The sequence below is a fragment of the Apaloderma vittatum genome, unplaced genomic scaffold (genome assembly GCF_000703405.1).
Source record: "Apaloderma vittatum isolate BGI_N311 unplaced genomic scaffold, ASM70340v1 scaffold190, whole genome shotgun sequence".
Lineage (NCBI taxonomy): Eukaryota > Metazoa > Chordata > Aves > Trogoniformes > Trogonidae > Apaloderma > Apaloderma vittatum.
In genome coordinates, this window is record NW_009692656.1 from 21,008 (window position 1) to 46,121 (window position 25,114).

At 41.2% G+C, this 25,114-nt stretch overlaps 1 protein-coding gene across 1 annotated transcript in view; it reads left to right on the forward strand.

Moving 5' to 3' along the window:
* Positions 1–25,114, forward strand: part of LOC104278268 (arf-GAP with GTPase, ANK repeat and PH domain-containing protein 1) — a gene marked incomplete at its 5' end in the record, with an annotated part of 136,882 nt that overhangs the window by 18,208 nt on the left and 93,560 nt on the right. Inside the window, one exon of the mRNA XM_009875557.1 lies at positions 9,886–10,047. Coding sequence (XP_009873859.1) covers positions 9,886–10,047 — 162 coding nt within the window. The remainder of the gene's footprint in view (positions 1–9,885; positions 10,048–25,114) is intronic.

A 25,114-nucleotide genomic window follows, 5' to 3' on the forward strand; every position in this document is an offset into this window, starting at 1 on the left:
CTTCTCCCAGGCAATACAGAGTAGTGGGAGTTAATTTAGAATTTTTATATATAGACTCTAAATAACAGATTTTTAACTATGATTTTTGAAAGGTGAGTGTACTTATATGCTAACTTGGTAGGAATCTCTGAGTTGGGTAAAGGGAAGTTTGTTCTCTTTAAAGTTATGTTACTCTTGTGGTATCTTCAAGTTGTTGAATGTTACTTGTTTAATTTTCATGGCAGTGAACCTCATTCTGTCGATGTGTCTCAGTTGGAAGTACTGTAGAAAAGGGTAGCTTGTGGAGTTACTCAGTTCCAACTTTATCTCGTGGTTGGTAGTGTGTTGCAGTGATGTCCTAAGGGCCAGCAGTCCAGGACATCAGCCAGTGACCAGGTCTCTGAGCCTTTTAGAAGCTGACTCAGTTCTTGCAGATGTTGGAGCTGGAGTGAGTCCACATTTGAGTTACTCCCAAGTTGGGTTGACCTGAAAGTGAACTTACTCCTGAAATCTCTCACAGGAGTCATTTATTTCTTCTCCTTTGCAAACAACCCAAAGCCTGAGCTGCAGCAAGAGCCACTGATGTAGAAAGTTCACATCTAAAAATAGCTTATGGTGCAGAGACAAATTGTTTCCTGATTAACACTTCATTTAAATAATTTGGTGCTATTAAATTTACTTATAGTGGTGACTGTACAGTATGTGAAGTATCCTGAAATGTGTTAGCTACATGACCATCATTAAGTATGCTAAAGATTGTTATCTGCTAAGTGTATGTGACATTTCAGACATGTTATAAGAATGGCATCTTCACATCTTTATGAATGTGAGTCTTTCTGTTATTACTTGTGATCATCTATCAAATCAGCACAGTGGTCATTAAGTCATCTTATTTCACACCGAAGTGCTTGGAATCAGGCGGAATTGAAATGGACTGCCTTCCAGACTTTTGTTTTACACAGGTGGAGAATTGGTGTTTCAGTTAGACCCGGTATACCTTCAAAGTAAGATTTCTGACATGGTGTCTTTAGGTTCTAGTACCCACCTAATAATTCTGTTCTTTTAAATCTAACTTTTATCTACAGCCCTGCCTGTCACATCGAGTAACCATTTTCCACAATATCTGAATTAATAGCTGCCAAGTCCAGTACTGTGGGGGAGTACCCTCAGAAGTGGGGTATGTTGTACGTGGGAGGGGAAGCATGATGGCAAAACCATGGGTAGGGTCACTCCTCTGTTGTGACATGTTGTGAATTCCGGTCTCAATCCAAAGTATACGGAATTCATCGGTGTTTTTGTAGATCGTGTAATCATCTCTTTTTTTAATTGGAGGTTTCTGTGAGGATTCAGGTGTTACGATCGATCAGCCTGACGATGGGCGAAAATTTGTATCAAGCCAAGAGCTTACTGGAGTAGGCAGTTGCTGGAAAGCCTTGTAGATCTTGGATGCCTTTGCAAATAAATGCAGAACTGAGTCCTGAATTCTTGAATCTGCTCTGACCTCCTTTCTTGTAGGTGACTGAAGTTGTGTCCTGGAGCAGTATGTGACTTGAGAGTGCCAAATTTTATCTGGTGGAGTTCCCACAAGGCCAGAAGTTGGTAACTGGTAGTTACTTGCTACTAATTTTGTAACCTGTTGTTGTACGTGGGATGACTTGGCTTAACATGAAGCATTTTCCGTGCTTCAACTTGAGCGTGAGTTTTATGGTTTTGCCACGGATTGCAAATGTAAGTTTGTGACTTACTTTTGTCATTAATCACCCAAGTCAATTTTTCATTTGGTTGGGCCTGCCATTAGTTCAGTGATACACAGCTGTAGTGAGTGAAAGAAGTTGTTGGTTTGCTCTTTTCAAAGGCAAAAAAGCCCCATTTTAATTGCATCAGAGATTTTCCTGTTGTCCCACCAGAGGGGGATCCCTCCAGGTTGTCTTCTGCAGTTCCTTTGGACTAGGATTTGCCCTTTCCGGAACTAGAGAGAAATAAAATTTCACAGTAAGTACCCTATATCCCTCAATATTGGGGAGAATAGAATGAAATAGATATTTGATAAAAACACTGCATTTACTAAATAATCGCCGGGGAAAAATTAGTTTGCTTAGGTTTTCCCTTTAGAGAAGGAAGGAAACAATGAGCTGTCTTACGATTCTTCCTTGAGGTTGGCAAATGGTGCCCATCTCTAGTGATGATGAGGTGGATAAAGCATAGAAATGTGTCGTGAAGCTTCAGGCAGAGGAGTGTAGGTGCCGGACAAGATGCAGTCAGTGCTGCTCAGCCCGTGCCTGTTAGGCTCTGGATGATTTTCATGCCTCCGTTGTGCCATATCCTGAATAAAATCACAGATCTGTCTTGTCCACCCGATGCAATCTTGCTGAGTTTGTGACGGTTACACGTTGTAATACTAACCAGTTGGATGTTAAGACCTTTGCAGAATTGCTCGTTCTTCTTCCCCCAGTGATTTTAAAATATTAAAGCCATCAGGAGGGTTGAAGCTGATTTACCAGAAGGGAAAGAAAATTTGCAAATGTGTTTTGAGTATCGAACTGCCATTGACATCTAAAGTCCCAACCATGCTGTTTTCCTCCACACTCCAGCAATCAGGACATCCAGCAAACCCATAAAAAACCAAACTAATAGCATGAATATTCAGTGACCTAGAATACTAATTATTGTCATGAATATTAATGTGATCGGACTTGCTTTTTCCTCTTCTCTTTCTCTCTGGCTCTTTTTTTTTTCCTTTTTTTTTTTTTTCCACTCAGCCGGCTCTAAAGATGGACCATAATGAGAGCATTTAAGAGAGAGAGCGCTCTCCGCCGTGACAGGGACCGGGGTAATAAGGAGAGCTTGATTAACGTGGTGCACTTGGGGGAGAGATGAGAAGATTCACGTGGGCCTGTTGTGGGGGAGGCAATGAGGCACCGGCGGCTGTGTTGCTGCTCCCTCAGATTAATGAGGCCTAAGAGTGCATTAGGAACAGTGACAAAGGTTTGATCTAATGGGCTCAGTCATTTTTCCTTTGAGTGACAGACGCACAGAAGTAATTGGCTGTGCAGAATGGCAGCTCATTGGCAGTACTTAAGGATACATTATCCCCGTTGTGTGGCCCGCAGAGGCTGTTTATCAAAACTGCTCACACTGCAGACATGCATTCACTTAGCTGCTGTTACAGTGGCAATAGCTATATAAAAAAAATATATATATATTCGTCTCGCATCCGGATCTATTGTCTCTTTTTCAAAAATAAAGTTTCTTTGTTCCATTTTCTTAAGTCTGGAGGATATCTGAATCCCAGCAGTTGTCCCTCCCCATCCTGAAGAGGCTCTGGTTGCAGCTTGCAGAGTTTGGGGAGGTTTGTAGGCTCATGGAAAGCTCCCAAAGTTCAGTTAATCTCACCCGCTTTCAGTGGAGATCCAGCATGCAGGTAAGACACCCCCCTCCCGCCCCCTTTCCAATTTCATTATTAATAACATCCACAGACAGTCAAAGGGATTAGGAAGCATTTTACATCTTTTGCCTCAGGCACCTAGACATGCTTTGCTTTACAGGCAACATAATACCTCAGACTTATTTGATTTTGCGCTGTTATTTTTTTGCAAAGTTAAATTCACAGTTGTTAAGAGGATTCACAACCAAATAACAGCAATATGAAGTAGAGCGTTTCCCGCTGTAAAATGATCACCTCTGGGTCTTAAAGATGCAGTCTTAACAAGCAGGTAATCTCAGTCCAGACTTGCCTAGAAAGCGAAGCATACCTTATTTATTGCTTTTATTTTTAAAAACTACTGAAAAACTAGTAATATGCCTGCTGGGGAAAGAAAGCACGCTTTCAGCCCAGCAGAAGAAATAGTCTGGAATCTTGAGCAGAAGCCCTTGGTGAAGATCTTTGGCTTAACGTTCTTGTAGAAGAGATGTCTCCTCTGATGACTTAATTTTCCTCCACGCTTGCTGTGTTGGTTTGGCATGCTCTGAGAATAATAGCTTTTCTCGTTATACTCCCAGCACCGTGTCCTTCACTGCCAGGATATTTCTTGGCATTGCCTTGTTCATTCATTAGTATTGACCCTTCTCGTTTTGCATGCTGCTAATCAAGCCCTGTTCGCAGAGGCTGCCCTGCCAGGCTGCGGGATGGAAGGTCTTCCTCTCTTAATAGCTGCTGATCCTCAGGAATTTTGTTCAATAAATAAATGCTTCTGAAAAAAATAAGTAAAACCCACAAGCAAGTTGTCTGCTACAGTATTGAAAATGATTGTCAGTATACTGAAGGAGAGTTTCAGTGCTGGAACCAGCATGTTTTGGAGAGATGCTGTTGTCTCACTCTTTTTCTCGTTCCATGTATTAACCCCACTTAAGAACCTGATTATGGAAGTCATAGCTCTCCAGCCCTGGTCCCACAACTGATTTTCCTGAGAATGTGGCCAGACAGTGCTCTGACAGCCGGCCATGCCTTCCTTTCTGAGGGGGATTCGCTCTACTCGGTCAGAAAGTCCAGGAGGTGTAAGTTGCAGTTTTCCCAGATTTCGATGCTGGCCGTATCTCCAGAGTTGGCGAGGGAAGGAGGATGCATCTGTAAAAGATGGATGCGGAGATCTGAGGCAGCAAACTGAGGAAGCCCAGAGGAGCCAGCCCCAAGTTTTCCTCAGCTAAAGCAGGAGTTGTCCCAACGTTTATTTTTACAGGCATAGCAGAAGGCATAAAGCGATACAGCTTGCATGGTCACTGCTTCTTAGGAAAGGTTTGTCCACTGGAAAGATCTGTGCACAGCTCTCCGAATTAACTGATGAACATAATGCAGAATTGAGGAAAGGGTAAGGGAATGCTCTTCATCTTTTTGCAGCGAGCAAAGTGGCTTCTTTCACTTTTCCTTTTGCACCCTAATGCCTGAAGAAGCTTCAGGGAGCAGTGTTGGGTATGGGTTTTGAGAGTGTGACCAACAGCCAGTCTAATCTACTTGACAGTGCCTTTTACTGAATTAGAGGACGTTTCAAAAATAGACAGTATTCCTGCAACATAAATTGACCCAACATGATTTGAAACAATTAACCCTCTGATATCAAGAGTCAGGATTTCCTGACCCACAGCTCTAATGTATTTTTCATTAGTTCTAACAGCTGGTGTGCGTAGCCCTCTGGCCTTAAGAGGTTTATTTCTTTTTTTGGAAGAGAAACTCGTCGTGAACATGAAGAGCATAACACAAATAAAACATGGCCATGGTGAAATCATAGCAGTAGGCTGTAGTTCATCTCATTCAGTCTTCCTGTGCTGCCGCTCTCGGCGAGTCTCATACGCATGGAAAAATATAGTTCTGCTTCACGACTCTCGGAATATCTGCTTGTCTCATAAATTCAAGAGCGTATTAGTCGCACTCCTGAATGTAACTTCTTGTACTAAGTGATTTGTTTGGGAGAGATCACAAGTGTGTCTGCAGCAGGAAATGGAGACCACCTTCATGTATTTAAGTCACTTGTATCCCACTTTTTCAGGTATAGTTGTGTATTGTGTTCATTCTGCATTTGTAATTAGTGGGTGGCATCGCTGATGAAGGCTTAGGTTTAAGTGATGTTTCTATTCAAATAACCTGTGCTGCCCGGTTACGATTCACAATATTATTTGTGTTAAGTTAAAATACAGCAAAAAAGAAATTGGTAAAATGTTGTCCACCATACTATTCTGTTACAAGAGCAACAGAACAAAAACCCTGAATGCTTTTTTCTCGATTGGGCAGGTTACTGCAAATATGCAAGATAACGTTTATGTCAAACTTCATTGCGTGTTTATTAAAATTTTTATAATATGCAGGGTTTTTATCTTTGGAGGGCTTTACTGGCTAGATGTGCATGTGGCATCTTCTGCAGTCCTGTGTTTGTAAAAATCTTTGTAATTTTCATAATATTCCTCAGTGTTGTAATCTGATGTTGCACTGATGGTCTCTTGTTTTGGAAACCTGAAACTGTAGGAAGAGCCGAAACAAGTCCCCTCCGTGCACAGCGTATTGAGCCACATTCTGCCCCCACTGTGTGCGTTTCCATTGGCCTCTTAATACGTGTGTGCGTACGTACACACAGGCGTGCACGCCTCTGCTTAATTCCTCTTACACCGGGTCTCTCATCTTTATTTCATCTTGGTGGCTATTTACACTGAGTAGATGGATATATAAATTGGGCTTTGTGTGAGCACAGTCACTTTCCTCAGAGGCTCTTCTGCTGAGCGTTGACCAAACCTGAAAATTACCTTGAATGTTAATTTGGATGGGTTTTGTAGAGCTTAATTGTTTGAACATTTTCTAAGTGTGATCATAACAGAGTATTTTATAATATCAGAAAAGACAGTTTTAATAAAGCTGTCTGGAGCTAGAAAGAGGAACTCTTCCTTTGATGCTCCTTTGGTAGATGAAAACATTTTTGTTCAATAGGAGACCAGCATCTTTTTTTTTTTGCTCGTTTGAGACCAGTTCTGGCAACATACTGATAGTCATTCAAATATAAATGCCATCTTCACTTTGAAATGCAAATTGTTTAAAGAAAAATAGCATATGGTAGAGGTAAGTACCTTTTCAAATCAGCTCTCACACTTTAGGGATGTGAGTACAGCTCAAATTATTCTTTGGCAAGAATCTGGAGCCTTTGACACATTGAAGCTTGAACTAATCAGGGCTTCCCTGTAAGCATATACACATATCCATATCAAGGAAACAGTGCTGAGAATACATGGATTAGCATGGTAATTTAACTGCCCCCTGCTAATCAACTTAAGTGACCAGCTGATGCGTATATGATGTATTTGAAGAGGTGCTCTTTCACATCTCCAGAAATGGCCAGGTAGTTGGCCGTGGGTTTCATGTTAATGTCAAGATAGGTATCTGTGTGTCTCATGTGGGCAGGTGTGTATAGGTGTGGGCGTACACGGCGCAGGTTGAGGGGACAACAGACACAGAATTCATCAAGGCATTGCTTGCAAGAGCTTGATGTAAAGGCTTCGTGTGCACGAGTATTGCTGCCCTTCTCTTTTTAACTGTCTCGTCTGCTGAGAGACTGAGGTGATTTCTGCTGTTGAGGCTTTATCCTTGAGCGAAAATAAAGGGCAGTTGCTTTGTGGAGATCTGGACTGGGGCTTGTGCATTGTACACGAGGAAAACCATAGGACTGATTTGTAGAAGCTTTGTGCAGCTCACAAAGTGTTCAAGAACAGCAGTTGACTTCCAGTAGTCCTTGTTTTGGTGTGACAGCATTAGTGCCTACTGGGGTGGTGGAATTCGTGTCCTGGGCATGCTGCAATTAGCCTGAGAAGTGGAAAAAATAGCAATAAATTGGGAAATAATGATTTTTAAATAAGATTATAAGTAGCAGGTTTGTGCTAGAGCTGAAAGCATTTGCGAAAGGGAGAGGCAAGGGCACACCCAGTTTTCTGTAGTACAGCCCTTCCGATACTTACCCTTGGATTCTGGCTCGCATAGTCTGATATATCTCGAAAACCTTACAGCACACGAACAAAGTGGAATTTACCCTTGTATAAATGTTACTGCACTGGTTGCAGGTAGCAGGGTTATCAGACTATGGCAGTAGAAAAAACCGAGCTGAGTCGGGTTGCATCACTGCTCACTGAAGTATTACATGATGGAGCTTGGCACCTGTTTTTGCTAGCAGCCCATACCTTTCAGAAATGTTAAGTGAAGGAAAAATTCCTGCTTGGTTTGAACAATAAGTCACTTCCTCAACAGGTTAATGTCATAACGTGGGGTGTGGCATTTCATAAGATGGCATTAAGATGAAAGTAAAGCTTTTGGTACTGACGTGATGATGTAAAAGTCTTAATGCTATCTTTTTAAGGTTTTGCTTTTGCATCACAGTTAGAAAGTGAATGGAGGCTTCTCTTCAAAAAGTTCACTGGAAGGAGGTATTTCTTTTGGGAGACCTTAAAACATACGTACTGTCAGCAGGTGTTTCCATTTTCTATTGCGACTTTAAGATATTCAGCTATAATTTGATCCTCTGTTTTGTGCCTTCGTTTCTACAGACCTGATTTCTTTGCTGAGTGTTTCTTTAGAAGATGTCTTGAGAAGGTGCTAAAATACCAACATTAGAAGGTTGCTCTCAGTTGATGGGTTCAAGCACGCAGTGTCCTGAAGAGGACTGGTTGTTGGAGGCATAAATTTTTTCAGCAGTTTGGCAGATGATGCTCTGATTATAGAATTCTTTTTGGACAAAAGAACTGCCCAGGGAAGGTGATAAGAGAGGAATTACATGCCAGTATCTAAGGCACTGCCTTGGGAGGTCCCACCATGGTTCCAGAATCCACCTTAGACCTTCCATAATTGAACGAATCAGTTTTTCCGTACGTATTTCGTGTCTACAGACTAGAGATTGCCAAATGGAAGTTTTTGAGGCTGAGTAAGTACATTCAAGACTCAGGTGGACAGATACTGTAGTGATGGATCTGTGTTAAGGTGAGATTTAGTCTTGGGAAAGGGGAGGAGAGAAAGGGACAATTATGCCAACTCTAATAAACACAAAGTAGTTCACTAAGCTCTGCTGTCTTCCCAAAAGCTGCTCTGGGAAAAGACATAATGATAGAACTGGGAGTCAGGAGATCTGGGTTTTATTTTCAAGTCTGGCACAATCTTCCTTTGTGGCCCTGGGTCATTTAACCTCTGAAAAATGGGGGAAATGATAGCAGATAATTAACAACCTCACAGGAGCATTGAAAATTAATTCATTAATTTTTCTGAACTCATCAGTAGAAGGTGCAATGGAAATGCAAAGTGTTAGGGTATTTTATAAAATTGTATCTGTTTCTTTCCCTTTGCATATGTTTTTTAAAGAGCGTTCTTAAATCCATAGAAGACCTGTGAGGTACCTTTTGAGAGCCTGCCACAAGGAATGAAACTAGCATAATAAAATCTTTGTATTGTTGTTGTATGCAAGTCCTGTGCTATAAATGGAGTAAAACGTGCTCAGAAACCAAAACTGCAGTGCAGACTTTGGCCTGTACCAAGTTGTGAGTAAGACCATCAAAAATCTGAGTTTCTGGAAAGGTTTTAATTGTTTCAACTCTGAAATTTATTCAACCAGATCACACTTCTCCTGTTCTATGGTGAGAAACCTGTCCCTGTTGCTCCCCTTCATGCACACCTTTCAGCGTTTTATTGTCGTAGACCTCACTGATTATGAAAATACTAAGTTTTTTTCTCATACTTATTGGATAAGGCTATTCTTTGTATCTCGCCTTTTGAGTAGTAGGTGTTCAGTCAGAATTGTGATGGGCATATTGCTGCAGGATGAGACATGGGAATAATTTTTGCAGTCATTGCCTCTTACCGTGTGCCTTTATGTCATGATACTGTTTTAAAATTAAAAATCTGAGAAAGTTGGTTTTGCTTGGTCTCACAATGCGAGTAGTTATCGGCTCCCCGTTAGTGTGTTCTTGGCTTCATCTGAGGGATGTGCTTGTGTGGAATATTACTTAGAGGTAGATTGTTTGAAACTCTTTGAGTTGGCTTAGTTGTCTCCTCTCAGTTGCTTGTGTAAACAGTGGTTTTCAGGAAAAAATTTATTTTCCCGGCACAGTCTGTCTTTCATGACCTGAAACAAGTGGAGAACCTATACAAAGTGTGACTGGTAGCACGATTGTAGAAGGTTGTGTTTTCCAGAAAAGGAATGAATGCAGTGAAATCTTAAAAATTCAGGCTCTTTTGTCAGAAGTTCCTAGCTGGATTTGAGTGGGCTGCTGAAATCTGTGGTGCCCCAAGCTGGTCACAGACCAGTTGTCTTCGGAGTTTTAGGGAGGACCACGTTGGTTTTTGTGTTGGTTAAGTAATCCCGTTTTCTGCTCTGTTAAGATGCACCCATCCGTCTCGATGCAAACCAATTTTGTCTTCTCTATTGACACGATTTGTTTTCCATTTATGTCTAGGGAACGTGACTACTAGCACATCTGTGTCTCAGATGGCAAGTGGGATCAGTCTAGTCTCCTTCAACAGCCGCCCGGACGGTATGCATCAGCGCTCTTACTCGGTCTCCAGTGCAGATCAGTGGAGTGAGGCAACAGTCATTGCAAACTCTGGCATTAGCAGTGGTAAGAAACCTGGAGCTGGGGTGGGTTATCTGCTTTGGGGTGAAAGGGGGAATTTGGTGGTTTGCTTTTTTAAAAATAAAAATAAAATAAAATACAACCCGATGGCATCCGCCCAGATGCCATGTTGGAAGCCAGACTTCTGTCATCTGAGAGAAAAAGGAGAAATTAGATAGAGATCAATGCCGCACTTTTTCAGCAGGAAAAAACAATATTGCTTAATTTTAATTTCAGGTACGTAACGTAGGTTTCTCACTTGATATTCTTATTTCTTTACTCCATGTGTTGGATATTAGGAGTAAATTACCCTCCAGATCTTTTCATCGGCGTGTCCTTTCTCAGCTGTGCTCTTGCTTTAATGTGTGCACACTACTGGCATGGTCGTAGCGTTTCCTCTGTGGAGCATTTGACAGTACTAAAAGGAGCAAACACTATTCCAGATGGTGTTTTGCAGTGATTAGATTGTAACTGTGAGACAGGGGTTGTTGTTTTGAAGGGGTATACATGATATTTAGTAACAAAATGGTGCATCAAGCCTCGGTGGGGTGCCTGCACAAGACAAGAGATACGATGCCCATCACTTAGAGCTGACCGGCTGCTGACGCAAACGAGAGCATCCCTGGAGCAGCCGTGGTGGGTGGGCTGGGACTCGGGTGTTTCTGTTGTGCTGCGCTGTGGAGGTGGTTCATACCAGTGAAACACGCATGTCCAAGAGCATGGAATTTGATGGATGGCTGGAGAAACCGAGGTGTGTGGAACAGCGGGGAAAAGGAGATGAGTGTGTGAAAGAAGAAGGAACTGAGCATATGGATAATGGGGAGAAATGTGAATTAGACAGAAGAAGGGGGGAAGAAAAAGCTGGTTTTGGTGGCTGCCTCTAAACCAGTAAGGTTTATAGAGTATGAAAACTATTTCACATGTCCCATGTATATATATGTGTCTGTGTGGCTCTCTCTCTCTATATATATATGTATATATCTTTATAAAGTTTGAATCTGAGTAATAGCCCTGATACTGTCTCTGGGTTTTTAGGCAGCTTTGGACAGCTTTTCAGTGCCACCTTATGAGTATGGAGGGTTTAAAATCACAGTCACCCTGGCCCTGAGTGGAATTAGCTCTCTAGTTCATAGTTGCCAAAGCACATGTGTTTCTGGAGCTCTAAGCTTGTGGGCAGTATTTTCAGGAGCGTGATATTTGCATTAAAACTGTACAGATTTTGACCAAGACTTTTCTAAAGCCAGCACCCTTTATTTCAGCCTCTGTGATGGTCAGAGATCCTGCTAAGCAGTATGATAAAGTGGTTCAGCACTGTTCTCTTCTGTGTCCACCCAGCTCACCCCTTCTTTTGGACAATGGTTGGTCTTTCAGGGCAGCCAACATTTCCCTTCACGGATTCCTTTAGACTAAATGGGTTTCACAGTTAAAGCTATATATTTTTCTCTCTTTTTCCTGAGCTGCTTCATCATTTGAATCCACCCCAATTCTGCTTCCCTTTTAAAAGGTTATACCAAAGTTTTGGCTTTTTGCACCCTTCTTTTATGCTGTAGCTTTTCAAAGAAAAGTTGGAGAATATTGTGTGTTTGCACTAGAAGGAAGGCAAGTGAAAGACAGGATATAGTCTGCGGTCCTTGGCACCTCCACGTCCTACGGATAGGTGAGCAAATTCTGTCCCCGTGCTCCTCAGTGCCAGATGCAACAGCTGAGGCTGTGGTAGACAAAAATCTTCAAAATGCAGAATTCAGTGAGTTCCTAAGAATGACGTGTCGTTATTTTGTTGAAAAGTAGAAATATAACCTAAGTTCCTAGCTTTTCCCTTCCCCTTTACGTCGTGTGGCTCTTTCTGGTTTTGAGATATTTTGCTGGACTTGTCTTTTGCTCCTGGTGCTGCTCTTCAGCTGGTTTTAAATTCTTGGTGATGGGAACCGTTTCTCATACACAAGCTCTGTGCTCCCAAGTATGTGCGGTACCTTTTCCTGACTTGACGTTCATATGTGATTACTTCTGGATCAAAAGAGACGACAGCTAGAATTATCTATGAAATATCTATTTTTAAAATGCAGATGACTGGTGGGTACTTATGAATAAGCCTGATTTGAATAATTTCTTGCAAAGGTTCCTGTTTAAAAAAAAAAGTTTTTTCATAAATATGTATGATAAATTGGACTAGCAGTGAGTTTTAGGCAACTAAAGGTCAGCAAAAACAGAAGTATTGTGATAAAACTGCTACAAGAATAATTCACTGCTGTCAGTGTTTCATCTTTCAGTAAGCTCATAGATGTGTCCTTTATGTTGGCAAGTTGATGCATGAAAAACCCTTTTTAATTTCAGGGGGTTTTTTCCTCCATTAGAAGATTTTGAATTTTAGTCATAAAAAGATAATACTGTGAAAGCAGCAGGTACGGCGAGAAGCTAAGCATCTTTTGGAATTCAAATGCCAATGTACTGGAGAATATGCCTGCTTATTGTCACATGGTTTTATTGTAGACAAAATAACATATTGGGATTCAATTTTTCTCTGCACCTTTTTTTTCCACATTAAATTAATACTTTGTGTGGCTTCGAAGAACTTTTCAAAGTCTTCCGAACCAGACCTTTGGTTTCCTGGGGCTTCTGTCTTTCAAGCAGCTGTGAACATCTCCTAATTAGATAAATTACTTTGTAGTGGGCAGAGCCACAAAACAGGAGGTGCTGGTTAAATTAAAGGGGAAAAATAGAAAAATCCATTCTCTGAAATGGAATGCCCCACTGCTTTATGACTATTACTGTTGTAAGGTTTTACATTTAAGTACCTGAGGTTTAAAATTAAATGTCTAATATAATTTGGCACTGGTAACATGAAGCCTGTGACTGCCCTCAGAGAAAATCTAGACAGCTTAGTTCAGTGTTTCAAATTGCTGTCTGCTTGATAGTGAGCGGATCGTGCGACTGGCTCACTATTTAGCTAAATACCACCTGCTGTTCAGCATAATTTTAAATGCAGTAACATATTTGCCTTAAAAACTGAGAAATTTAAAAAGACTGTTCCAGCAGCACATGAAAAATTAATTCTTTTTACATTTTTTTCTTACTCTTGTAAGTACTTGACAGAAGTAATTTTAGCAGCGAGAGAGAATAAAAACTGGGGGCAGTAAATCCCTGTCCGGGAACCTCTTGTGTAGATTCTTTATGGACCCAGAATTGATCTACATGTCAGATCCTGATGTAGTTTAAACTGTTTATCACCCTAATGGCGGTAGAGAGACCATGAGCATCAACTTATAATCCTCCATGAAAGAAATTGGTGTTTGCAGTCAATGAAGGAGCAGCTTAGCTTTATTGATAGATTTAGAACAATTACTGCTGCTGCAACTATTGGCCAAGAGGTTTTCCTGGATTGCATTGGAAGCCTGCGATTTTCTTTCCTTTGATAAATCTTTCTCTTGATGGATTTTTTTTTTTTTCACCCAGAATTTTCTGTAGTTGCTCACTGCTGGGGAGTAAGAGGGTTGTCTGGTCTCAGGGAAGCCATTTGTAACGTCTTTGGGTGCTGAAGTTTGGTTCAAGAATGTGCACCTACATGATTCCCCCTCTGCAAATTCATCTCTTGTTTTATTTCATACATTCTTTCTGTTCTGCAAATTTTCTTAGCTAGGAAAAGCAAGACTGCTTTGAGGAATTGAGGAAATACTGCTATGAGGCATCTCGAACGAGTACACAATGCAATTTTTTCCGACAGGAAAGAGATGAATGCTAACTAGTGGTGTTGCTGCTGCTAATAAGAGATGGTGCTGTGGGTTCCACAGTCTTCACAATCTGAACTTGGTAGACAGGTCTTCAAACCTCAGCATCAGAGCTTTTTTTTCTGATGGAAGAAATGGCAGGGAGCTGTACTGCAAAAATTACGTTCATGAGACTTAACTCACAGAAGACTGAGGATGTTATTTCCTACGTGGGGATGAAGAAGTAGGTTGTTCGTTCTCTTTTGAAATGTCAGGTTTTGCAGTTTGGCTTCTAAGACTGTGTCCTGAGACTATCAGAGGGAAGAATTTATTCTTTAAAGTAACAATATGGAGCTCTTGTGAAACAGTGCTGCAAACAGTAGTTTGTATGGGACAGGGATTTCTTTCCTCTGGACTTGTAAATTGTCATTTGAATTCTAGCATGATATAAAATCCTGCAGTAAATCAAATATCTGTTTAAATATCATCCACTTAGGCTTTATCACTGTACAATTGCTTGTACGGGCCATTTCATCTCGGCTGTAATTTATATAAGTTGTAATACTTGGTGTCTTTTGAGTTTCTAACAGTTTGGTGTTAGGGTTTATTAATGGAAAATTGAGTTCTCACTGTGCCACAGGGTATGAGAGGTCACTGGAGTGCTTATATTAATGCAGACCTTACAAACTTGCCTTCCTTTTCCGATCGTAAGCACTCTGAGTGATAAAATGATGGAGTCTTTGGCTATATGTTGAAAGGAGAAAATGGTTCAACTTGCTTCTGACAGTCATAAGACTTTCATTTCAAAAGTGAACCAAAAAGCATTATTTGGACTTGTTGGAATTCAATATTCAAGTTCTTGACTAGGATAAATTCTATCACTTCAAATAGATTTACAGAATTGCAGAACTGTTTCTGTTAAGTGCATATACATGCTTTAGGTTGGAAGAGGTTTTTTTTTCTTCAAAGAAGGAAATTGTTACTGAAAAGCAAATATAAAGTAATTTTCTCCTTTTTTCTAGTTGCTCTGAAGCTAGTCTTGGGTTTCCTGCAGTTCCTGATACTTAATATTGGAAAAATCACCATGTTTGAGACAGTGTCTGTTCAAGTAATTTAGGTTGTCTTTAAGAATAGGAAGGAAAAGGAATGTTCTTGTACTTTTCATACCCTTTTGTGATCAACAGACAAATCACTTCTGGCAAATACTTCCAGAGGGAAACTTTGACACTTCAGCAGGGTAAAACTCTGATAACAACAACTTATCATTGTATTTGCTTTCTAAACAGCCTAACATACTTTGAGGAAACTTGAGTTATAAAGTATTAGGTTTTAGCCATTTCTGGAAAACTATCCCCTATCAGCATAAGGTTGCACACTCGAAAACTTGCAGTATTAAAATTCAGTTGACATCCTTGACAAGCTCTTACCTGAAATACCCCAGTCAACCAGAAATATTAAGAAATTCTATGCAGCAATGTCCTAGGTAGCTGGACTCACACCAGTGTGGAGTCTGTGCCTTTACTCAGTCAAGAAAAGGAACAGGTAACTGATATTTTCTCAGAATTGCTGTAGCGCCTTACTTCTGGCTGATAACACATGGCAAGAATTATCCTGCGGGACTTCAAATTTCAGATTGATTTTAGTTTTTCTGGGGACATGCAGTTTTGCAACCTGTGATTCTCAAAAATGATGTAGACATGCAGGGTGGAGTGATTGCTGTGCGTGGGGTCACAGAGAAGTTCCTTATAATAATAATAAAAAGGTCTGGAACTTCATTCTTGATTTCAAAGCAAATTGTGAATTGCTGCTCCTCTTTCTTGAGAAAGAGAGCAGGAATACGCTTGTTGTATTTTCACAATTAATGAAATTTGCCAAGCTGCCCGAGCAATCTGCCAACAGCACGTCATTTAGACTGCGATTTCAGCAGTTTTGCTTGTGCAAATTTCGTTGTCTCTGAGCGTTCCATATCTCCTTGTGGATCCTCATCATAAGATATGTGAGGGAGAGGTCTTGATGCTCTCGTGGAAACCAGACATTTGCAGCCAGATGTTCTGCTGTATCGTTCTCATAGTTGTGTCATTCGTCATTTTTCAGTTGCAGCATGATGAAGGGGAGGGTACCAAAGGCTGCCTGATATTTAAATAAGGCCCTACAAGTGGTGGTGCTGCATAGTGCTTTCTAGAACATTTTAAAGCAGGAGGAAGCCATATAATTTCACTGCTTGGCTAGAAAGTGTTGATCAGCAAAGAAATCTAATTGTTGTCTGAAAACTCGAGCATTATTCAGGAATGCATGTTGTTTCCTGAGCCCTACCTGAGCCTGAAGGCAGATGGAGAGAGGAAGCGTGATGTTTCCAAGATGTGGGCAGATGCCCTGTTTGTCTTCTCACTGAGCTTTCCCCTCGAAAATGGTGTCGGTGTAAGGATGAGCTCTTTGAAAAGGGTTTCAGAGCATTAAACTAAATGATGCTTTCTGCCAGTGGTTTTTTAGAAATGTGTTAGCATCTGCTTTTCTTGTTTAAGATCCTCTTTTTTTGCTCTCTCCCTCCCCTTGATTAAAATATAAGAATTATTGCATTCAGCAATTAAATCCTGTTCCAAAATAGTAAGAAATGTGAGCTTTCATCTTCAGATAATTTGACATTGGCAACCTCATGTTCATCTTAATCTTGTTCACAGCCTGAAGTGTCAAATGTCTGTCAGTAAATTGTTTATGTGACTAAATTAACTTTTTGAGTGGAACTATAAAGCTTTGTTTTTTCCCAACATTTACTTATGGATACTTAAATGCATTTTTTGCTGTTAGTTTCAAACAGGAAAGTGTATGGCATGTTCTTTATAACAGGGAAAAAAGATATTTTTTTTTCTGCTTAATTTGACTTGATTGTCTGTCAGTGTTCAACAAATCGGTGCTTTTTCTGCCTGTAGCTGGGTTCAGTTATCACACTTTCTCCATTTGTCCCAGCTCATGAGAAAAAAAAACAAACCTCAAACCAAAGCACTTTATTTTTATTATGGAGCATAAACTTCAGGCTGACAGGATAGTGGAAATGTTCTCTTTATTGGGTCTTCAAGCTCGTATCTGGGAGACGCTCTCCATTCCTGACCTTTCTGGCGCAGGGTTAGTGTGTTGCAGGGCACTGCTCCTGGTATTTGACCACCATCGAAAGCCAGTACTTCTCACGTAAGGAAGGTGGGTACCCAGCACTGGTGTCACCAGAGGCAGGGGGCACTTGTAACTTCAGGTTGTGTTTTAAAGTAGTTATCTTATCTTGATATCCTCTATCTATCTATCTGGCTATCTATCTAATCTTCATGGCTGTCTCCTTGTATAACTTCAGCTGCAAGCTGGTTCTGTAGCTGGGATGCTTGACGTTTGACAGATGCAGCACTTAGAAGTCTGTAAAATATATTCTGTTCTCCATTTCTCTATTAGTGTCTGTCAGAATGGAAGGGTTAATATTCAAGGTGATTGCACCCCGGTACAAAGTGAATTCTTCATCAGGGAGGCCATCCTGTAATCTCATTTGTCTAAAAAGATGGTTTAAGCATTCAAAGATTTTTCTTTTTTTTTATGTTTGTAGTTCGAGTTTACTTTAATCTTAAACGTTTGCACTTTGGAATGGATTTTGCTGTGATGTTTCTTCACAGGTCAGTCACCAGATAGATTGAGATAGAGGATTCGCTGTGATTGTTTTTCCCAGTATCTCAGAAATAAATGTGACCTGTGGTCTTAGACTGCTTAAATAGTGGCCGACACGTCGACACATTGGCTGCGTTCAGCAGCAGCAGAACTGGCTGTTCAAAGCTGAAGAGCTGCATTTGATGAGAGGATGCCTGTATGCATTCAGGAGTGATGTGTCTCCATAAAGTATGATTGTGAGGAAGTAAATACACGAGCCTGATTCGCACAATATCCCACAGGAGTTTATGAACTTTGAAAAATAAAATCATGTGTACAGAGAATAATAAAAATTGAGAGCCACATTCTCAAGTAAACGTACAGGAAAGACGAGCAGGAGCAAAATGTGACACTTTATAAAATAAAAGGGCTTAAAAATTTCTTAAGCCCAATACACTCCATATGTAAGGACCTTATAAGGAGGTCTTATCATCATAGAATCATATGATGATAAGACCTCCTTATAAGGTCCTTAAATATGGAATGTGTTGGGCTTATGGAGGGAAATAAGTAACCTTCTCAAATCAGTGCACTTTTATTTCTCTTTATTTTTAATGTAAATTATAATGATCTATATTTATTTAATAATAAAAATTCTAAGTTTAGATGAAGTTTGGTAATGTTTTAAACACAAAGTTGAGAAAGTAGAGAGTGTGCTACCATTGAAGTAATTCCCCATTTCAGAATTTCTTCTTTTTATGTCCATACTTTGGAAGTTCAGATGGGTACTTCTAATAATTCGATTTCTTGTTTAATGAGTGTCCAGAAGGACACTGCTCTGTTTTGCCAGGACCTGGACAAAGTGTGTGTGCAAGAAACACACACGATGCTTTTATTTCTTCTCCAACTTAATGAAGCTTCTGTTCCAATTAACATGAGAGCAGTTGTCTCATCAAGCATGTCTGTTTGCAGGCTCAGTTTCTTTCCCATCCAGATCACAGAGCGTGGGGCGCAGGGATGTTGTGTATCCGTTACCTATGGAATCCAACACTTCAAAGCTTCTTCACAGCGTACACAGTTCAAGGAGTGAAAGAAGCCTCTGTGTTAAATCCGATACACAACTCCTTCACAACCTGCTGATTGTTGGGGGACAGCTGAAGCGCAGAGACCCGGCCTTCCTGGGGCTGGAAGAGCATCTCCTTTCAAGTCTCTGGGCCCTTCATATGTTACAGTTGATCTCATCCCTTAATTCAGCGGTGGCGTGTGCCACCCACGGTCCAGGTCGATGAGGAGGATCCGGTTTACAGGTTGCTCTAAGCGAGTGGCTTTTCTGATGCGTGGGTTTTGCAAGAGCAAATGAAGGGCCCTGACTTGAGTTAGCTAAACTAAACTCTCAAAAGAGCTGCTAAGAGCAAGCAAGAATGGTTGATTAAATTTAAAATAAATGAATAAAAGTTTGTCAATGACAATTACGTCCTCTGCTGCCTACAAAAAGCAGCAAAGATGCAGCTTTACGTTAAGAGCTTTATTTTTCAGCTATAGGTTTCAGCAGTAAGATGATGTTTGCACTTGCCTTTGATTATCTTTGCTGCTACTTCCATCATTTCTTTTCCTTTCTGATGCTGGTGCTCGTGGCATATGTTAGCAGGAAAGCCGCAGCTTTTTCCTACCTAGCATGATGCAATTAACTGCCTATTTGGTATATAGCAGTTATTCAACTTTAATTGGAAAATGTTAATAGTGAAAGTCTCTTGATTTTTTCCAAAACACTGCTATTAGAGCTTGTCACTGAAGTCCTGTGGACTGACAGTGGAGAGTTTCCTAACCTCTTCTCAATTACCAGCGAGTGGGTTTGATGCTTGAAGTTATCCACAGGTTATACAGACTGAAGGTTAAAGTACAGGAGTAGAGACAAGAGATGTGGCTCTCTTTCTGGCTCAGAGCATGTCTTTGAAGAGTCAGTTCTTTTTTTCTGTCTTATTTTGCCTATCTTTAAGTACAAGGTAAATATTTTAGCAGGAAATGGTTCAGTAGGGCATACATTCATTATTTTGCTGATCTTGAGATACAAGGTAAATATTTTAGCAGGAAACGGTTCAGTAAGGCGTACATTCATTATTTTCCAAGTGCCTTGAAACCTCAAGGCTCTATTTCGAAGCAAAATCTTGTTAAATGAGGGGGTTTGCAATTAGAAGACAATGCTGATTGTTAGATAAGGGCGGAGCTCTGACCCTCTCTGTGTAATTAGGTGAATTTATTATGCACATCATTTTGACGAAGGATACAAAATAGGATTTGTCACGCAGTGTTGTACGTACTTGATCATGATATAGCTTGCTCACTCAAGATGCGTTATTTTAAATGGCACTCCAAGTGTTTATTCTACTGCAAATCACCGTTAACTTGGGGTGGTCTTGAAGGATTCTCTAGGTCCAGCGTGCCACAGTTGGTAACTATTACTTAGGGTGTCCTGTTATCTATCTGGTGTCAAAATGTCAAACAGACTGACCAACACATGACCTAGAATTGAACCAGGAGACACTTCCCTGAAACCACTGCACAGCTGTACGGTTTGTCCTCAGAAGGACCGTTCGTCATCTTTCTCCCCCATGGAGTGGCTAAGAACTAGCTACCTGAAACTAATCCCCATAACTAGCTGCCTTCTGCAACATTCCTGATCTATTCGCTTTGTATGAAGTTGATGACTGGGAGAAGCAATGCCCAGAGCATCATACACCCAGTTTTTAGCAATCCAGGGTGACACCGTGTAAGAGCATCTTCTCGGCAGATCTGATGCTGCCCAGTGAAAACGTTACACTTGAAGAATTAAAGACATTCCTTATGCATCTAGACTAGATCTGTTCAGCGGGAGCCGTAAAGTTAGTTTGCCTTGGGTTGTGGTGGCATCTTATGACATCTGAGACTTGCATCTCTTTCCAGTTTGTTGTCCTTATGTATTCAAACAACTTGTCATGCTTGATCTTTCTGCAGGGCATATTGAGCACACAGTACAAAGGAGGCACAGGCGAAGATGCATCTGTGCAATGGGCGATGAGATAAATTAGCAAACTATGTTAACCCAGGGAGTAGTTTATAATATCTTTGCCCGTGACCTAAGCCTGCTGTAGGCAAGATGTGTGGAGGGGAGGAATTAGCATCTCTTTCCCGCTTTACGTTCTGAGGCTTGCAGGTCCTCTGAAACGCAGTTAGTCTTTACTTCGCTTGTCAGTGCAAGAGGGTCACTTAGGAATAGATGTTTGCTCTCCTCATGTCAGATGGTAAATTTCTTCCGTGATCCGAGGAGTTTCCTCCATAAGATGGCTTTGAAAGGGAGTTAAGAGCATACAGTTGCTTCTTGCTAGCAATACTTGGTTTTCTAGCGTGGAGGATGGTGTTTTGCTAGCACTCTAATATTTTACTCCTTGGGAGGGAAAATGTAGCGAGCAATGTATTTCTGTGGGATGTTTTTAAATGATGTCTTGCGTTTTTGCTTTTGTGCTTCCTTCCCGATGGCTAGACATCGCATGTTAGTAGAAAACAAGCTAGAGGTAATTTTGCCTTTCCTTTAGATAAGGGAAATTGTAGCAAGGGTCTGGCTGCTGAAAGCATTGAAGCCGGACGGTACGATTTCTGTGCCTTACCATCAGGAGACTGACTTTCCCTCGCAAGCCGGTGGATGATGTCCCTCGCTTGTCACGAAGTGGCTTATTAGGCTGCCAGGTGGAAACAGTCCTCTCACGCCAAACATGCCTTCAGGTCTGCTGTGCTTGAGGCGTGTTGCCACGTATCAAAAGCCAGACCCTCCAAAAGCAGGGAGATCCTTTTTTTTTTGTCAAGAAGGAAGCTTTGTTTTTCTTATTTAATTGAAATTGCTATTAGAGGGAAGGAGGCAGTAACTTGGGCATTCAGTGGGGCTTTCTGTACATGACAGGGTAGCTTTGTGATTTACAGGCTCTAGGCACAAGGCTGGAAAAATGGTAGACGCTGTGGAAAGAGAATACTCCTGAGGCTCTTTCATCTCCATCCCCCAGTTCTGCTCAGAGTTTCCTTTTAATTTCACTCAGTGCAGCAGGTTAATTTAAGCCCTCCATAGCCTGAGCGTCCAAGCTGAATTCAGCTAAACGATGACCGGATGCACCTAATTCTTACCCAAGGTACGAGCTCTGTGTACTTTAAAAATATTTGTCTTTTTCCTCTTTTTCTGTAGGCTGTAATCTCACGCCACCCTTCTCCCTCACTTGTGAGCGTTTATTGTCATGCACAGAATTCTGCAAAGATGCAGTTTTGACAGGATTTTCATGCCAGTCCTCTACATCCGTGCCTGACTCCAGCCTTCTGCAGTCATTGTGCAGTTGCAGCATCCCTTTAACTTCGGTTTGAGGCAGAGGAGGAACATAAAGAACTTGATAGAACATTTATGGTAATAGCTGTAAAGGGAAGCTGTAGAGCATTGGATTTCACAGTCAGAAAAATCTCAGCTCAGGGAAATGGGTCTGAAATACAACTACAGATGGTTTTAGTCTATTGCTTCCCTGGTTTAAATAAAAGGATTGCTTCTTTTGCCTCTATTTAAAACACATGTGTAGAAGATGAAAGTGTCCAGCTATTTTTCTATTATTCAGTCCACCAGCTACCGACATCTTTGCCTTATTTCATTTCAACACTAGTGGCATAGCGAAAGTTCTGAAACACCCTCTTTGGATTCAGCCTTCCTTGGGTCGCGGCAAAGATAAAAAAATTGCTGTTGTTTTCGTCATCAGTGCTTTCTTTTTCCTCTTGAACCTGGTGCTATTAATTGTGTTGCTGCTTCTGCTCTTTAATTGATCCCATTCACCAGTCCCGCTTTTGTAATGTCTGACTTCTTGTCACTTTGACAAATCAAAACCTCAAATTAATCAATCTCCAGCCACTTGAGAATAAGGCTGCGTTGGGGAGCTGGGGTTGACAAAAAAGTCTAATTTCACTTTGAAAGCCTGTTGGAAAATTTTAACAAGAAGATGCAAGAAAAATGTAAACCAGATCAAGCTCAACTTTGGTCTCTGGAGAATAGCATCACCTGTTGAGTTTGTTTCAAGTTTTTGTAAATAGATGATTTGACAAAAATATGAAATAAATCAAAAGACACAGAGATAGAAGAGGTCAGAATATCCGTGTTTCCGCTGCAGATGGTTACACAGGAGAGAGACTTGTGTGCGTATGAGAGAGAATAGGAGCCGTGGGCCAAAGATGAAGCTCCTCTCGGATTTTTCTCTCTCAGCCTTTGTGCTGTGCTATTTCTGTACCTTATATGTTGCTTCTTTTCCTCATGCTTTTTGCACCCCCAGCCCTTTTACCCTGGCCTGGGGCACTAGTACCTGCTTATTGTCCCTCATTTTTTTCAGCTCCTTGATCGCTGTGCTGGTGTCTGCTGCAACTCTACTGTGCAGGCACTGCAGGTGGTGAGGGAAAAATGGCTTTAATCCGAATCTCGGACGCGCTCTAAGCGGGTGCTTGGGAGTTTGTGCTGTGCTGGGACACCAAGGAAGCGCAGGCTGGGTTTGACCTGAATTTCTTACCTTTTTCAACTTTAGGAGGGCTCTCGTGACAGACATACTTGAGATCTGTTTGTGGAGCGCGTGGCTTGCAAATAATAGAGCTGTAAAGGGATAAGAAGTGAGACTTGTGCAGAATGTTACCTTTTGCAGACAAGGTATAGTACTACGAGAAGATATCAGATATAAGTGTTTCAAACTGCAAATAAAGCGCACTACAACAGCACAGCCCTTGAGACTCTACCTAGAAGGATTGGTTGGTTTATTTTTTCATTTAATGTTCTGTCTCATGATTCTGGGTTGTAGTTGTAGATAACGTGCCTCTTCCCTTCTGCCTCTTACTTCTTCTACCAGAATTTGTCATAATTGAAAGGAATTTCTCTTATGATTGTAATTACAAAATGCATCTAGGGGAGAGGCAAGCATGGGCCTTGCTTTCTGGAATAAAAGCTGCATTGGCTTTTTTTGCTGCTTTGTAATTTCTGGTAAATGATATTTGGGCTTAACAAGCAGAATCTTTGTCATATCCCATGTGTTATGCACCTGTACAGGAAAATCACCATGCTAACAACAGGCTGGTCAGGTTTTCTAAAATCCTATCAGTGATAACCTAAGGGGTTTGGTAACCAAGTGTCACTTGTTGCTTTGAGGCATGGAGTGAGCTACAGCATATTTTAAAATGGCTTCACGTAACTCTCATAGATGTAAATATTCTCTCAATATACTCTGGATTGACAATTTTACTGCTTTTTCTGGAATGAGCGCCTGTGCTTAGTCATACTGGTTTGTGTAGAAACTCCTATCCCATAATGTAAGCTTGACATCACTTTGTGACCCCAAAAAGCTGGAAACTCACCTTCCAATGAGAAACACGTATTCTCAGCAGCACAGAAAGTCACCGAACATGCATGTGGAATCCGTGGCACCCTCCTTTTTGCCTTGTGAGCGTGCAGAGGTAAACTGCAAGGACGTGGCTCCTGTCAGCTCTCACTTTAACGGCGGAGAGGAGTTAATAATTGCACTGAGGAGTGTGGGCAGGGAGGAAGGCTGGCTGTTTGCTGGGAGAGGGCATGGGCACCTCCAGCTCGCTGCTGGAGATTGCAGGCATAGGCTAGAGCATGGTGATGCTCCGTTTTGGAGGACAGACATTTTTCAGCAGCGTATTGCTGCACATCACTTAGAAACGTGGCCCAACAGCTGCAAAACTGAGCATGTGCCGGTCAGGACAACCCCTGCTACGTGGCAAGGGGAGAGTTTTGTCCTTAATGTTGTATAATATAGATATACACTGTGCAAATGATGACCATCATCAAGGAAAGCTGCCTGTACAGTCCATCAAAAACTGCAAAGCTAATGATGGGCTGGGCAGATAATCGTGGGAGAGTTAATTGTAAGGTTCGATATGGCATCTTGTCAGCAGAGATAAGTTGTCACGTTTTCCACTTGAGCTGAAACTAAATGATTGTAAAATAAGTTATGAGTGTCCTTGGGCCTGTCTGCCAGAATGATGGCTAAGAATACATTCCTGGCCCATCAGTCTCAAGCAGCCCGCTTGATATTTATGCGAACTGAATGTTATTTTATTCCCCCTCTAGTCATGCTTGTCAGCTTCCCGAGTGAAAAGTGAAACTGCTTCTTTGACTCATACTTCAAGTATTGAAGCTCGGAGAGGCTGCAGATTGTTATTATTATTACTAGTATTATATATTTTTTCGGGTGTGCGTTGAACATTGATGCCCGATTGGGAAGAACTAATGGCTGACATTGAACGCGCGGGATGGCTGCAAAACAGCCCATCCTAACCCAGTGAAACGCATCTTATGAGTTCCAGTGCCTCTGTCAAAGCTGGTTTAGATGTGGAGTAATGAGGCGCTTGCTTTTTTAATTTGGTGTGCCTTTTTCCTTGCCTTTTTTTCTTTTTTTCTTTTTTTCTTTTTTTTTTTTTAATATATTTAATAGTGCCAGCAGTGGTCGTCTGTTCTCAGGCGTGGTAATTGATACAAAATAAAATGCATTATTTGTATTCAGTCAGGAGTATGAAATTGCATTCAGCGGGCTGAAGCCTGAACTCATTTACAGTTTTCCGAAGCCGGGCTTTCAGGAGCCCTCTTTTCAATTTGAAGAATACCTTGTCAGGCAAGAGAAGTAGTGGGAAATGGGAAAGCACAGCGTGTAAGCCTGGCGCCTTTTGATTGCTCATATTTTAAACCAGGAGAATGT